The sequence below is a fragment of the Antedon mediterranea genome, chromosome 3, assembly GCF_964355755.1.
Source record: "Antedon mediterranea chromosome 3, ecAntMedi1.1, whole genome shotgun sequence".
In the NCBI taxonomy this organism is placed as follows: domain Eukaryota; kingdom Metazoa; phylum Echinodermata; class Crinoidea; order Comatulida; family Antedonidae; genus Antedon; species Antedon mediterranea.
This window is the reverse complement of record NC_092672.1, coordinates 30,783,773-30,797,797: the sequence shown is the minus strand read 5'-3', so window position 1 is coordinate 30,797,797 and position 14,025 is coordinate 30,783,773. Positions and strand designations below refer to the sequence as shown.

At 30.3% G+C, this 14,025-nt stretch overlaps 1 protein-coding gene across 1 annotated transcript; it reads left to right on the top strand.

Annotated features, from left to right (window-relative positions):
* The first annotated feature begins 5,414 nt into the window (after positions 1–5,414).
* On the top strand, positions 5,415–13,065 carry LOC140044294 (uncharacterized). Its single transcript, XM_072088771.1, has 15 exons — positions 5,415–5,508; positions 5,683–5,739; positions 6,311–6,352; positions 7,076–7,588; positions 7,917–7,991; positions 8,209–8,262; positions 8,379–8,453; positions 8,895–8,969; positions 9,186–9,239; positions 9,356–9,430; positions 10,177–10,223; positions 10,311–10,348; positions 11,335–11,516; positions 11,698–11,882; positions 12,317–13,065. The coding sequence occupies exons 1-15, from the start codon at positions 5,415–5,417 to the stop codon at positions 12,326–12,328; spliced, it is 1,578 nt and encodes a 525-aa protein (XP_071944872.1). The 3' UTR covers positions 12,329–13,065.
* Positions 13,066–14,025: the final 960 nt, after the last annotated feature.

Sequence of the window (14,025 nt, the reverse complement as noted above, 5' to 3'; positions counted from 1 at the left end):
TGTCTAAAAGATTAATTAAAGAACTTTCGGTAGAATGAAATTGCCGAAAACCTGACTGATATTGATAAATAAGATCATTTTCCACAAGGTACTGTTCTAACTGAACATAAACCGACCTTTCGAGAATTTTTGAGACAACACTTAAGACGCTGATGGGTCTATAGTTTTCTGGATTTTTACGACATTTTTTTTTTATACATTAATTGACAAATTGATAAAATACGTTAAAGGGGAAGCCAGTACACCGGCGCCATCTTTAAGGAATTTAGCTGGTAGCCCATCGAGACCTGTACTTTTCGTAGGGTCAAGACTTTCAAGTTGTTTAAGAATGAATTCTTCTGACACAGGTTTAAGGCTAAAAAGAGTTGTAACTTTTGAAGAATAAAAGTCTTTTACAATTTTGGAACCATAGTTAAACATGTTACTCATAGGTGGAAGTTTATCAACAAGATATCTTGCTACATTGGTAAAATGATTATTAAAATGTGTAGCAACCTCTTGTGGATTGTGAATTTTTGATTCATTTATTTCCAAAACAACTTTAGCTTGTTCAGACGTCTTTTCACTATCCTAATTCCTTAAGATTTTGCCATAATTTCTTAGGATTGTTTTTATTTTCAATTATTTTATTTCGAAAATACGTTGATTTAGCTTTTTTAACATTGCGCTTGACCTTGTTTCTTAATTTACAATACATATCATGATCTTCTTTGATTTTACTCTTTTTAAATTTATAAAAATATTGATCACGAGTTCGTATATCATTTAGAATATCTGTGTTAAACCATGGATCTGACCTTTGTTTCACCCTCATCTTTCTAAGGGGTGCCACACAATTTATGACGGAGCTAAGAGCTTCCTTAAATGACGACCATGCGTCGTTAACATTAACTTTAGATGTAACGTTTGTCCAATCTATTTCGGACAGTTTTGACAGGAATTCCTCTTTGTTGTACTGTTTAAATGATCTTGAGTAAATGGTCTTATGCGATGAGTATTTTGCTTTACAAGATTTGCGTGTGCAAAATATCAGCATATATGATCACTTAGGCCTTTGTTTATAACACCGGAATTAGAAATTTTGTCTTGAGAATTACATAGGATATGGTCTAAACATGAGGATGAATTCCTGTCAAAACGAGTGTCTTCACTTATCAAATTAGAGAATCCTAGTAATTCGAGAACGTTTTTATAATTCGTAGATTGAGTACAGTCTCTGTTAGTATTTATGTTAAAATCATCATTTATGATGGTTTCAAGGTTTTTAATTTTATTTACAGTGTCTTCGAAAAAGTTTAGAAAATTGTTGACATTCTGTTCAGGAGGACGGTAATATGTTCCAACAACGATTGGTTTTGTATCCGGGAAGTTGAGTTCAATCCATACTGATTCAACATTTTTGTCCATTAAATCTTCTCTCTTGGTAAACGCTTTGTCCGTACGCACATACATACATACTCCACCTCCTCTACGAGAAGATCTATCATTGCCTTTGATTTTAATGCGATTTCCCTTATTTCAGATATTTTGGGAATCAGCGATCGTACATTAAGTTGAAGAAAATGCATTCCTTGTTTGTTAATTGTTTTTGCGATGTCGTCCATGTCATCGTCTAGGTGATCAATCTGATTAGCGTCAGATACATCTTGGTTCTGATTTTCATGAAAGTCTGCATCATACCATGAGAGCGAGTTCCAGGAGCATATATCGCAAATATCAGAGGATGACTTACCGGCGCACTTTGTATGTATTGTTTTAATGTCGCATGCATTGCATCTGATGATTTTACTTCGCTTGTTAAATCCTCTACTGCATACGTCACAATATGACTTTTGTTGAGGTCCATGATTTAGGGAGACATCCCCAGCAATAATGATCAAGTAACGTGATGTTTTCTTAATATACGTTTTACAGGATATCTCGAAAAGCTTGCACCGTACATTTGCCAGAGTGGTAATCTCAAATCCAAGTTATCCTGCTTAATTTGGGTAGGTGCTGACCAGTTGCTTGCGATGTCAGGTCCGACTCCAGTGAAGTCTAAAGACGGTTGACTTAGGGTGCATATTCTTACTATGATACATAGTAAATGGATGAATAATGTTCTAAATTGTACTTTATACTGCATGATGATGAGCAAAAGTAGGAAATACGACGTTTTATGTTAAAAATGTAAGCATTCAAAGACAAGCGTTTCATCGGTTGTCACGATACAAAAAACAAAATTACAGTACGACCAACAGTAACTGTAAATATTATTGTTGTGATAATCCGCACTAGTTTGTTTTTAAAAAAAAATATCCAAACAGCCAATGATTTAGATGAGGAGAGTGAACCTAGGCCTAGTCAAAAGACTAAACGTAACGTACCGTATGGTGGTAAGCACAATGCTTGGCGTCCCTGGTTACCGGCGTTAGCAACAAACGTATTAAAAGGCGCGAAAGGCCTAGCTGATCAAAGTGAAGAAAATGATATAATCCTAACTCACAGCTTGTAAATTAAAACAGTTTTCTTCAATCAATATTTGTTGCTGTATCGATATGTCAGTTATTTAACTGTTGGTATATCCAAAAATCAAGAAAATGCATTTTAAAAGACAATCAGTGTAGAGGGAAAATTAACTACGTCTACACACACCTTTGGCCCTCTATCAAAGAGGCTTCGCATTTTCCTATTTCCTCCTACGATAATTGTTTTTAATAGCTGAAAACCAGTTGAACAGCTAGAGTACAGCATCGTAATGTTGAAGACAGGCCGATTTTCTTTAAAAAATACTAGATAGATTTAATATACGATTATACAAATGTATTGATTTGCGATGAATGGAACATCCCAATCTCTCAGTCTGCCAGAGTTTGGTTTAACACAAGTAGGTAAATTTATGAGCCCTTGGTTTAACACACACGGTAGGTAAATATATGGGCCCTTTGAGAATAAACTTGCAATACTTTGACAATACTGTAAATATCTATTAACTATTTTTGGTCCTCATTTGAATCGAACATTTCTTACTGTGAATGTTCGTACTGTTAGATGTAATATAAAAATATATAAAAATAAACTTTATTACTGAGATTGTGGTTAGCCTTCACTGTTAGATATATAAACACATTATTATATACAAATACACTTTATACTGACAGTTCCCTCTCAACGTTTGTATTAATTATTAATTACCAATAATATAAACGTCGTAGTGGTGTATCGTGACATGTACTTTAATATTTCAATCGATTATGACAGTGACAGTTTTAACAAAGTATTAAATCGCAAATGTTTTACTGTATTTAGATTTTTTATAGGCCTATAAAACATGAACAAAATATTTCGTTACTGAGTGGATAAAGAATATATTTAAAAATTGTTCCTCTTTGTACCTATCCGCTTTCCCATCCCTCAACCCTTAATGTTGCATACAAAACACAAATTGGGTTTCTTTAAATGAGTACACATCAAAAATAGGCTCATTTTGTGATAAGTTTCTCCTTCGAAAGTAATTCTCAGGGTGCTAATTTTAGTGGACTACATAAATCATCGTGTCTATTTATTCGTTTCTGTAAACGACAATATATTGTAGTCCTGCGGTACGTACATTTGAAATCACCTGTTTTGTTACGCTTAATTTACTGTATATTCGAGAACCATCTGTGGGCACGAACTAGATGTTACGCGAGCGAAGCGAGCGTACCATCTAGTTTAAATAATTCCTGGAAATCAATTGTATGTTCGTTAAATGGACGACTATTTTACAACATCGCTTTATTTTGATTATAGTTCAGACAGTATAATTTTAAAATGTTCAATTTCGATTGATGTCATTTATGAATTATACGCATTTGATCAGTTCTCGGGGTACTTAGACAAAAGCTTCTAAAATAGCTAATAAAACGTTTTTAAAAGGTGTACAAAAACACAAATATTTTATGTGATTCAATTCATTACTCTAAAAAATGTATTCCCAAAAAATGATATTCACTCAAGTTAATAAAACCAAGTGATCCATGCATGTTACTAAAAAGGTATTAATACATATATTCATAATATTTCTTTTAAAAAAATGTGTAGAGTTGACTTGACGAAAAAAAATCCAACATAAAAAAACCCAAAATAATTGCTAGTCATGTACCTCCCGCATTAATTGTAACACAATGTTGTTGAAAATGTTTTTCTTTATTTGAACTAAATGTTTTGTTTAATATTAATATTATTTATTATTATGCAATATGTATTTCTTTACCGTGTTATTTAAATTTCGTAGATACAACAAATAGGGTTTATGTTCATTGGTAAATCTAAATATCTAACTAGTTTTTGTTGTAATTCTAGCCCCTGTAGGACATGTTACGCCTACATTTGTTCCACAACAAATACATGAAATTAACCGACCGTCGAGAATTTCATCAACAGAAGATTTAGGAGAACTGCATAGTTCAATACCAGGTATGTAATGCCACTTATATTTAACAAAAACAATATCTAACGAAAGTTATTGAAAGGGCTTTTTGAGTGGAGTTTTATGTTGGAAATTCATGATTGAAGTGAGTGATTACCAAATTAAAGATGTATAGGTCTTGAACAAGTACATTTTATATTAATGATTAACATCCTCTCGTGACAAAACTGAAAACAAAGTGTCCAAGAACCTTGTAATTATTTACGTAGAAATGTGTAGATGTAGAACTTAGACCTGTATCAGTAATAATGTTTATTTGAATAAATAAATTAAAATTGGAATGACTTGTCAAACAAATAAAAAAAATTATCTTAATGCTGAAGAAGACCTTTTTTTATAATTTTGAATATCTGTGTTCAAATAGATGTTTATATAGAACAATACACAAAACAAAAACGGCAAAGAAACTTTAAATTAGAGCAATATTTGTGTTCTTTTTGGTATACGATCTGTATGTAAATGAAAAATCGGCTTGTGATTACTTGATTGTTTTGTATCATAAATGAAATTATTTGTTGTTCCTTCTAATTTGAGTCATATTATTAAAATTATTATATTATATTTGTTACTTCTTCCCTCTTCGTATTTGGAGCCAACTTCAGATGTTAAGACCATGCTCCTCCAACAACTGTTTTGCTAGCTCTACAGTATTTGGTTGTGTGGTATTATTCTATTAAATTATTCTTTTACAGAGAGAAACTGGCTCTCTAATTTATTTATAATTAATATTATTAATTTTTTTTTTCTTTCTCTCTTTTCAAGTAATCTTACACCTCAATCAAGTTTTTACTTCGTTTTTGAATGGTCTGCCATTTTGTAAAACTGTCTTTCTTCAAATTTCCATTTCAGTGAATAACGGATTTTACCTGAGCTTTTTGCGGCAAAATTAGTGTCTTGTTTGAAACTAGTAATCAGTTATTTATCGATGTTACAATTTTAATCTTTAGTAGCTGTATCATATAAGATGTATTTTATCAGACAGATTAACAAAACAATGGGTTTCTATACATACATTACGGATATGAATATTCTCATTCATCCAGGTAGTATTCAGTTTAGTATGTAAACGTCGCTGTTTACTAAACAAGTCCAATGGATTAGATTGATATCTTTCTAAACATTCGTTATTCCAAGTAATAAGGGAAGTGAGTTGTTCCATTGGCGTTGTATAATATGAACTATCTACTATATGTAGCTATAAGGTACTATTATTTATTTTTCTCTTTTTACAGATTTGTCAGATGGTAGGCTTACAGAGACTTCCGAATTACTGCCAGTCAATCCACAAGGTACAATATATCTAAAGTGACCATACAGATGCCTATAAAATACTTTGCAAAAACTAGCCCTACATTTCATTGAGCCAGAATTGATGTTGGCACCATGCACCATAAACACATATAAGTAGTGCTAATTAAAAGCCGAAAGAAAAAAGAATTTGATATTTCACCTCATGAAATTATTTATACAATCACAAGAAAATAAAAACATTCATTATTTATGTTATAAATACATCTAGTAGTAGATTCTTTTCATTTTATTCAGATTGAAAGGCCTACATGTTTGAATCGACACAGTAGGCCTAGGCTAGGATACCTATTGTCTTTATAACATCTAAAGAAGGTATTTTACCTTTATAGCCTACTGACCGCATATTTGATTTTGTTGTTGTTTTTTTTAGTCTGCATCATCATGTAATTTAGTTATTTCATCGTCACTCAACATAGAACACTTGTTGTTAAGGGGGTCTCGTTTGCTTAGTTACGGTCTTTCACCGATAAAATAGTAATTCACCGCGCTCTCACGCTGTCCGTTCTGCATTATTACATTTTTAAAAATGTTATTGTTTTTTTAATATAGCCTCAACTACAAAAAGAATACGTAACAAAAAAAAGAAAACAGGTAACACATGTAAAACATAAACTAGTCGTATTACCATTTTTATTTTGTTGTTGTTTTTTTTAGTCTGCATCATCATGTAATTTAGTTATTTCATCGTCACTCAACATAGAACACTTGTTGTTGTTAAGGGGGTCAATAACACCGTAGTTTAGAATTGATAGAGAAATTAGTAACCAATTCTTTTATTGTAAGAATGCTTTTGCGGTACTTTAAAGCATGTTGTGTAATTTTATTGATCTATTTTTTTTTTCAAAATGCAGACCTAAATAATTGATAATAAAATAAATAGAATACTTGAGTATTTAAAAATAAGGGAATCAATTTCATATTTCTAAAATTCTAAACTTATTAAAAGTAGGCCTACGTTGTATATTACTTAAATCATTAAAACGACGTGATGATTTTTATCACCAGCCTATCTGAATGATAAACCATGGTCAGTTTAAATACGCTTTTTAAATCTAAAGGCCCATTTATAGGCCCTACTAGGACTACATCAATAGCAATTATTTTATAAGACCTTTTTTCCCTCATTTGGCGATAAAATTACAGGGTAAGAACTACAATTAAATTAGGTGTTACAAGGGTAATATTTATCAAAAAAATTATTAGATTTGTTAATATTGATCATTGTATGATTTGTTTAAAACTAAGGTTTTCTATGGAATTCAACCACCATCAATGTAACAATAGTTTCTACTCTATATTTGTTTGTTTTATAAGGTGTATCAGAGGGCGAGTATAGCAAGTTAAAAGTAAAATTTTCAGCCTGGTATGACAAGCGCCGTCACGAGGGATTATTCAATAGACTCAAATGTACGTGCATTGACTTATTGGATAACGCAACGTTCAGTAATAATAAAGAAAAAAGAACAATAGTTCTGTTAAATGCATTACATGATGCTGGAAAACTAAGTCGGAATAATCTTATAATTCTGCACGACACGATTACCACCACCGATCAAGATGGACTGAGAGGAGAGCTTGGAAACCTGCTGCCATCGTTTTCAAATGCAGAGGTTTCATCGTTTACACAGCACCGACAAAGAGTACTGAAATTTTTCTCTACCCTATCGGACGAGGACGTTCATAAAATCAACGGACTATTTAATTATCCTACGAAACCATATTCGGACCGCTGGGATATGCTATTTGATCTTGAAAAATGCAGAGGTAAAATAGATGAAGACAACTTTGACGAAATTATTGAAGAGCTGAAGGAAAGTGGTCTTAAAGGTATGTTTTGCCATTTTAATAACTCAAGTATTGTCAATAATTCAAATTCGATGTCTTTTTATTTCTGTATTTACAACGTATACTTTATTGGGAATTGAACAGATAATATTTAATAATAATGAAATTTATGCAATTTGAGTATTTCTGTTTTATACTAACGTATACCTACAGTAAAAATATATCATAGCGCCTACATGTTTGAAAAGACACAGTAGGCCTAGGCTAGGATACTTATTGTCTTTATAACATCTAAAGAAAGTATTTTACCTTTATAGCCTACTGACCGCATATTTGATTTTATTGCATTATTACATTGTCTTTATTATAGCACCTGCTTCAAAATCCTCTACAAGAGGGAAGGCAACACTTACATCAGTAGAATCTGACGAAGAAGAGAACTCAGGTTAAAACTTTAACGAAAATAAAACGTCTACTTTAATTATTATTATTATTAATAATATTATTGTGTTACTACAGGAACACAAACACAGTTTTTGCTATTAAATTTATTATCAAGTCTGTTTTTGGTTTCAGTTTTAAATATCAAACATTTAAATAACACATTAGGTTAATGAAATTACCTTTTAATTACTGTTAAATTGTGATCTTATTTGCATCAGGGTACTCTGACGATAGCAACGAAGTTTATACTCCAAAAATGAAGGGGAAAAGAGGTAAATATTGGTATTCCATAAATTAATATTACTACACCATAACGATACATTAAACAAAACCCTGGTAGACTATACATTTGATAGGCTATTACCACTGTTACATTTCTTTCTTATAGCACTCACCTCAAAAGGAACTCGTAAAAGAAAGATGGCAGACAATTCAGAAGAATCTGATGAAGGAGAGAACGCAGGTTATTATACAAATAATGAATGTTTATGAGTGTGATGGTACAAATAAATTCATGAGGTGAAAGATGACATTCTATTTTCATGAGGAAAAGCCCAAGTGAAAAAAAAAATTGATATTTCACCTCATTAAATTATTTGTACAATCACAAGAATATAAAAACATTCATTATTTATGTTATAAATACATCTAGTAGTAGATTCTTTTCATTTTATTCAGATTGAAAGGCCTACATGTTTAAAAGGACACAGTAGGCCTAGGCTAGGATACCTATTGTCTTTATACTTTATTGGGAATTGAACAGATAATATTTAATAATAATGAAATTTATGCAAAAAATTGAGTATTTCTGTTTTATACTAACGTATACCTACAGTAAAAATAAATCATAGCCTACTGACCCCATATTTGATTTTATTGCATTATTACATTGTCTTTATTATAGCACCTGCTTCAAAATCCTCTAAAAGAGGGAAGGCAACACTTACATCAGTAGAATATGACGAAGAAGAGAACTCAGGTTAAAACTTTAACGAAAATAAAACGTCTACTTTAATTATTATTATTATTAATAATATTATTGTGTTACTACAGGAACACAAAAACAGTTTTGCTATTAAATTTATTATCAAGTCTGTTTTTGGTTTCAGTTTTAAATATCAAACATTTAAATAACACATTAGGTTAATGAAATTACCTTTTAATTACTGTTAAATTGTGATCTTATTTGCATCAGGGTACTCTGACGATAGCAACGAAGTTTATACTCCAAAAATGAAGGGGAAAAGAGGTAAATATTGGTATTCCATAAATTAATATTACTATACCATAACGATACATTAAACAAAACCCTGGTAGACTATACATTTGATAGGCTATTACCACTGTTAAATTTCTTTCTTATAGCACTCACCTCAAAAGGAACTCGTAAAAGAAAGATGGCAGACAATTCAGAAGAATCTGATGAAGGAGAGAACGCAGGTTATTATTCAAATAATGAATGTTTATGAGTGTGATGGTACAAATAAATTCATGAGGTGAAATACGACATTCTATTTTCATGAGGAAAAGCCCAAGTGAAAAAAAGAATTTGATATTTCACCTCATTAAATTATTTGTACAATCACAAGAATATAAAAACATTCATTATTTATGTTATAAATACATCTAGTAGTAGATTCTTTTCATTTTATTCAGATTGAAAGGCCTACATGTTTGAAAAGACACAGTAGGCCTAGGCTAGGATACCTATTGTCTTTATAACATCTAAAGAAGGTATTTTACCTTTATAGCCTACTGAGGTAGGCTATATTTTCTTATTTAAGTGCATAGTGCACATTCTTTTATTGAAGATATCAACTAATACATGGTTTACAGATATGCACTTATTATGGGAGTAAAACTAAAAACACTATTCAGCTTAGGCCTACTGTGCTCTTAAATCGTATGATGACTTCAAGGGCTTCGAGATTTTGACTGCCTATTATAGTTATTATTATTATATTGCTATTAATTGCAAAAGCAAAGGTACGATATTTTGCCTATTAACAATGTGACTATTTTTTGCTTTGCAAGAACAAACAATACAACCATTATAAAACTTCAATTATGCCAAATAAGGCATTAAAGTATACGTAGAATATTTCACATCTATGGTTAGAATGCAGTTTTTTGTTTGCATCTGGTGGTTTAATGGAATGCATTTATGCAAATATTTTTGATTTCAGAAAATAAAAACAACAAACAGCCTGAGAAGTTGGAAACAAAACAAAAGGTATAAATAGATAATATTTTATAACAAAAAATGTATTAATATTATTGAAATTACAAGTTTCATAATACGAGTTTTTTTTTGTTTCAGAACCAAATAATGATTAGCTACAGTCAGAAACAGAGGGGGCAAGTGCATTTGGTTAATATAATTAAAATTATAATTGTCCAAACATACAATTATTATTAGCAGTTGATACTGCTGATTGTTTTTAAATAAGCCACTGAATTTATCGACATTTCTTTTCTAATATTCCAACACATTTAATAATAATAATAATGATGATGATGACGATGACGATAATAATAATGATAATAATATTTATTCAGTCGCCAATGAAAAAATAACCATGAGTGAGAAAAGCTCAAACAGATTATGCACTCACTCTATATTGTACAATCATTTAAGATAAAACCGTATACAAGAAAATTAAACAATTGTAATACAAATAAATACACAACATGAAATAAATAGTGTTTCGTTAGAGCAGCCTTAAATATTTAAATTGTTTGTGAAACTTTAATAATTCATAATAATAATAATACAGAATTATGAAAAGTATTGCCTTTTGAATTCCAACGTAAAAGCTAACTTTCACTAGTTTAAAATACTCATTGAAAGAATGAGGGCAGTAACCTTTCAATGCCTTAAATCCTATTAAAAGTATATGTAATTTAAACAATCAATAGATAATAATTCTAGCACTTTCAATCTATAAAAATAAGATGTTTGAGGAAAATACCATACCTTTAAACTCCCTATGTTTTTTATTCCATGATTAATTGCTACAGATAAACTTAAAGATATATTTTTCCCTGAAAATATAATATTTTAAAATTTGTTTGTTGAATATTCCATTTTAATTTCACATATACTTATTCACTTTGACCAAAAATTGGATCGCCATGTGTACGGTATTCCAGACAATGGGTTTTTGATTATATTTAAGCGTTTTGTTTTATGATTTTATAAGTGAAAACATTATTTTTTTTCTATGAAAATGATTAACTTTGTTAAAACTACAACATGGCCTATTCAAAGTGTGGTTTTATTAATCTTCGTTTTTCATGTTTTTGAGGAATAATACATCTTTAACGGAAATTTTCACTTTTAGGACTGTCGGATTAATTGTTAATAGCTTAAAGAAGAGGTTGGAAGATTCACATACAATCTGGATTGATAAAAGGAAAATGTTTGGACGTATGTCTACAACTCTAGATAAAGCTATATGCGACTCAAGCATAGTTCTATTGTGTACTTCGAAAGCCTACGAAGAAAGCGAATACTGCAAATTCGGTAAATACGCACTTATTACAGGTAGCAGAGTAATACACACGTTCTCTACTACAGACATTTTAATTGTTTGTATAACTGACTAAAAATAGGGTTTTCAATGAATTGAAAGATAAAGAAAATTCATAGAAATAACAATTGTCAATGTATTTCATGTTGATGTGTTTATCATTTTTATTTTCAGAATGTGACAAAGTTTTGGAGTACGACAAAAAGTTAATTCCTTTGAAAATGGAGTCATATAAACCGAAAAAAGATTCACAAATTCAGCAAGTGATTGCGGGTAGATTTTATATTGATTTTTCAAAAACAATAAGGTATGAGGAAAATATCAACACCTTGATTAGGAATATTGAAGAGCTGGAAAAAGTAAGGAGTAATTTTATTTGGTTTATTAAATTATCTTAGTATTACTACATTTAATAGGAAATGTACATGTCATGTTTTGTAATAAAGAACAATAACAATGCATGATTTACTGCTGCTGATGGAAATGTGTAGCACCTAAGTAAAGAATAAAGAGATACTAGTTTATATACCAGTTACCAACAATTTCATATCATTTATCATTTTTACTTGGTTCTCACTTTCATGATAATGACAACGTTAACAATGACGATATTTAAACAAATAAAATAATTTATTGTTTAGTAAATCTTATATTGCTTTTTTAAATAAATAAATTACATGTTTTTTTGTCCTTTTGGATGCAAACAAAAACAATCTAAAAAATTTATTTAAAGACCCATTGTATAGTAATATATATGGATAAAAGTGTATATTCTCCGTTTTTTTTTTTTCAGGATCAAATGTGATGGTCTGGGTTGGTACCGACGATCAGCTATGATAAACATACATGCATGCATCCAATGCCTACAAAGCAAACTAACAAATGGGTAATTTCAGGAAAAGTTAGAAAACGTTAACACTGCTGCTCAAACTGGTAGATATATTACAAATATTTAAGGTATCAATTTAGTACCTACAATAATAAAATTGAAAGTACCAATTGATTTCAACCAATCATTGAAATACAGATCAAAGAAACCATATTATTACCTTATTGCCGATAAATCGATCGTAAAGTTGGTTATTAAACTATACCTCAATTTTAACAGTTTGAATATAATGTAAATTGTTTTAAATTATATTTGAAAAATGTGTGTTTTTTTTATATGTAATACCATTGTGATTTTGATAGTAGATTGAGTTCGGTGCACTTGATTAAGTTTAGTACAAAAGTTGATTGTTGGCAACGATGTAGATTATTACTATTTGTTTAAAGTTTCTCCTAAGTTTATTAAACGTATTATAGCTAAAGGAAGCTAAATAGTGTCATATTCTATACAGTATATTCTGTTTTGATCTATACTAGATTTTATAAATATAGAAACAGACTTTGTTTCTTTTTTATTATTAGCAGTTTCATTTAGGGCCTAATATTTTTCAGCGTTTTGTTTTTATTCAAGTAGATTAGCTTAAAGTTAAACGTTTGCCATGTAAACCTACACCATATTATTTTGAAGTAGATTAGTCTTTGTATACTCATTAATTTGTTAAGGGTTTTCTTTTAAATTAAAATATAGTAATAATTATATATAGGCTTTGTTACATTTTTATTTGTTTTGTCTTATTATCTGCTTCCATTTGCTACTGTCATAAATATAATCTCTCGTAACACCAAATATTAAATAACAAAACAAGTATTTTTTAGAGGCACCTGGCTTATGATGTTATAGTGGCTCGTAACTGTAAAGCATCATTAATGAGAAGAAAAAATAAAAATAAAAACCTCAAAGAGCCCAAAATTCAAAAGGGTTCGTTGCACAATTAAAGAGCTCACCAATTAGAAGGGTTCGCACTATTAAAGAGCTCCGAAACAAATTTAAACAGGCTCGCACATTTACTTTACCATCTTCACAACAAATGTAATGGGTACGAGTTGGTTTGGGTACAAGGTGACTATATTACCCACTACATGTTGGCCTAGACTTACTTAGAGTACGGCCAAGCAATGAACTATCGTACTACCGTACGGCTTTTAATTTGGTTGCCAAGTTCATTTAATTGTGTAATTTTTTTTTTTTATTTCATATTTTCATTTTTTGCGATATCTTCTTTCATTGCGTAATACTATCTTTTATATTTTTTTCTTTTGTGAGGCAAGGCATAAATCATAATTATAATAATTATTATGTACTTTTTCTGCCATGACAGTTTTCAATGGTGAAATCTTTGTTGCTAATTAAAATGTTCAATTCTTCTCAATTTTAAAGTCTTGTTTATCGTCATGTTCCCTGCAATTGTTGTTGTAAGCTGAACGTGACCTGAGATTCCGTGTGCCTTTAACACAAAACATTCGAACAATAAACAATGAAATCGTGATGATTACAGATGTAGCAATCATATTCTAGATAGTTATACTACTTGTGTTGTGTCCAAAAGGTAATAAAAGGCCTACCGAAAGTAATACCGTTTATTTGAATTATGGTGGTGTTGCTTAGTAATATAT

What these genes read in the sequence shown, in the direction of transcription:
- LOC140044294 (XM_072088771.1), top strand. Translation starts at nt 5,415, where the DNA reads ATGTATTTTATCAGACAGATTAACAAAACAATGGGTTTCTATACATAC. An exon ending in ACTGCCAGTCAATCCACAAG is followed by an intron (nt 5,740 to 6,310) that starts GTACAATATATC and finishes TTTTTAATATAG; the next exon opens with CCTCAACTACAAAAAGAATA. An exon ending in AGTTGGAAACAAAACAAAAG is followed by an intron (nt 10,224 to 10,310) that starts GTATAAATAGAT and finishes TTTTTGTTTCAG; the next exon opens with AACCAAATAATGATTAGCTA.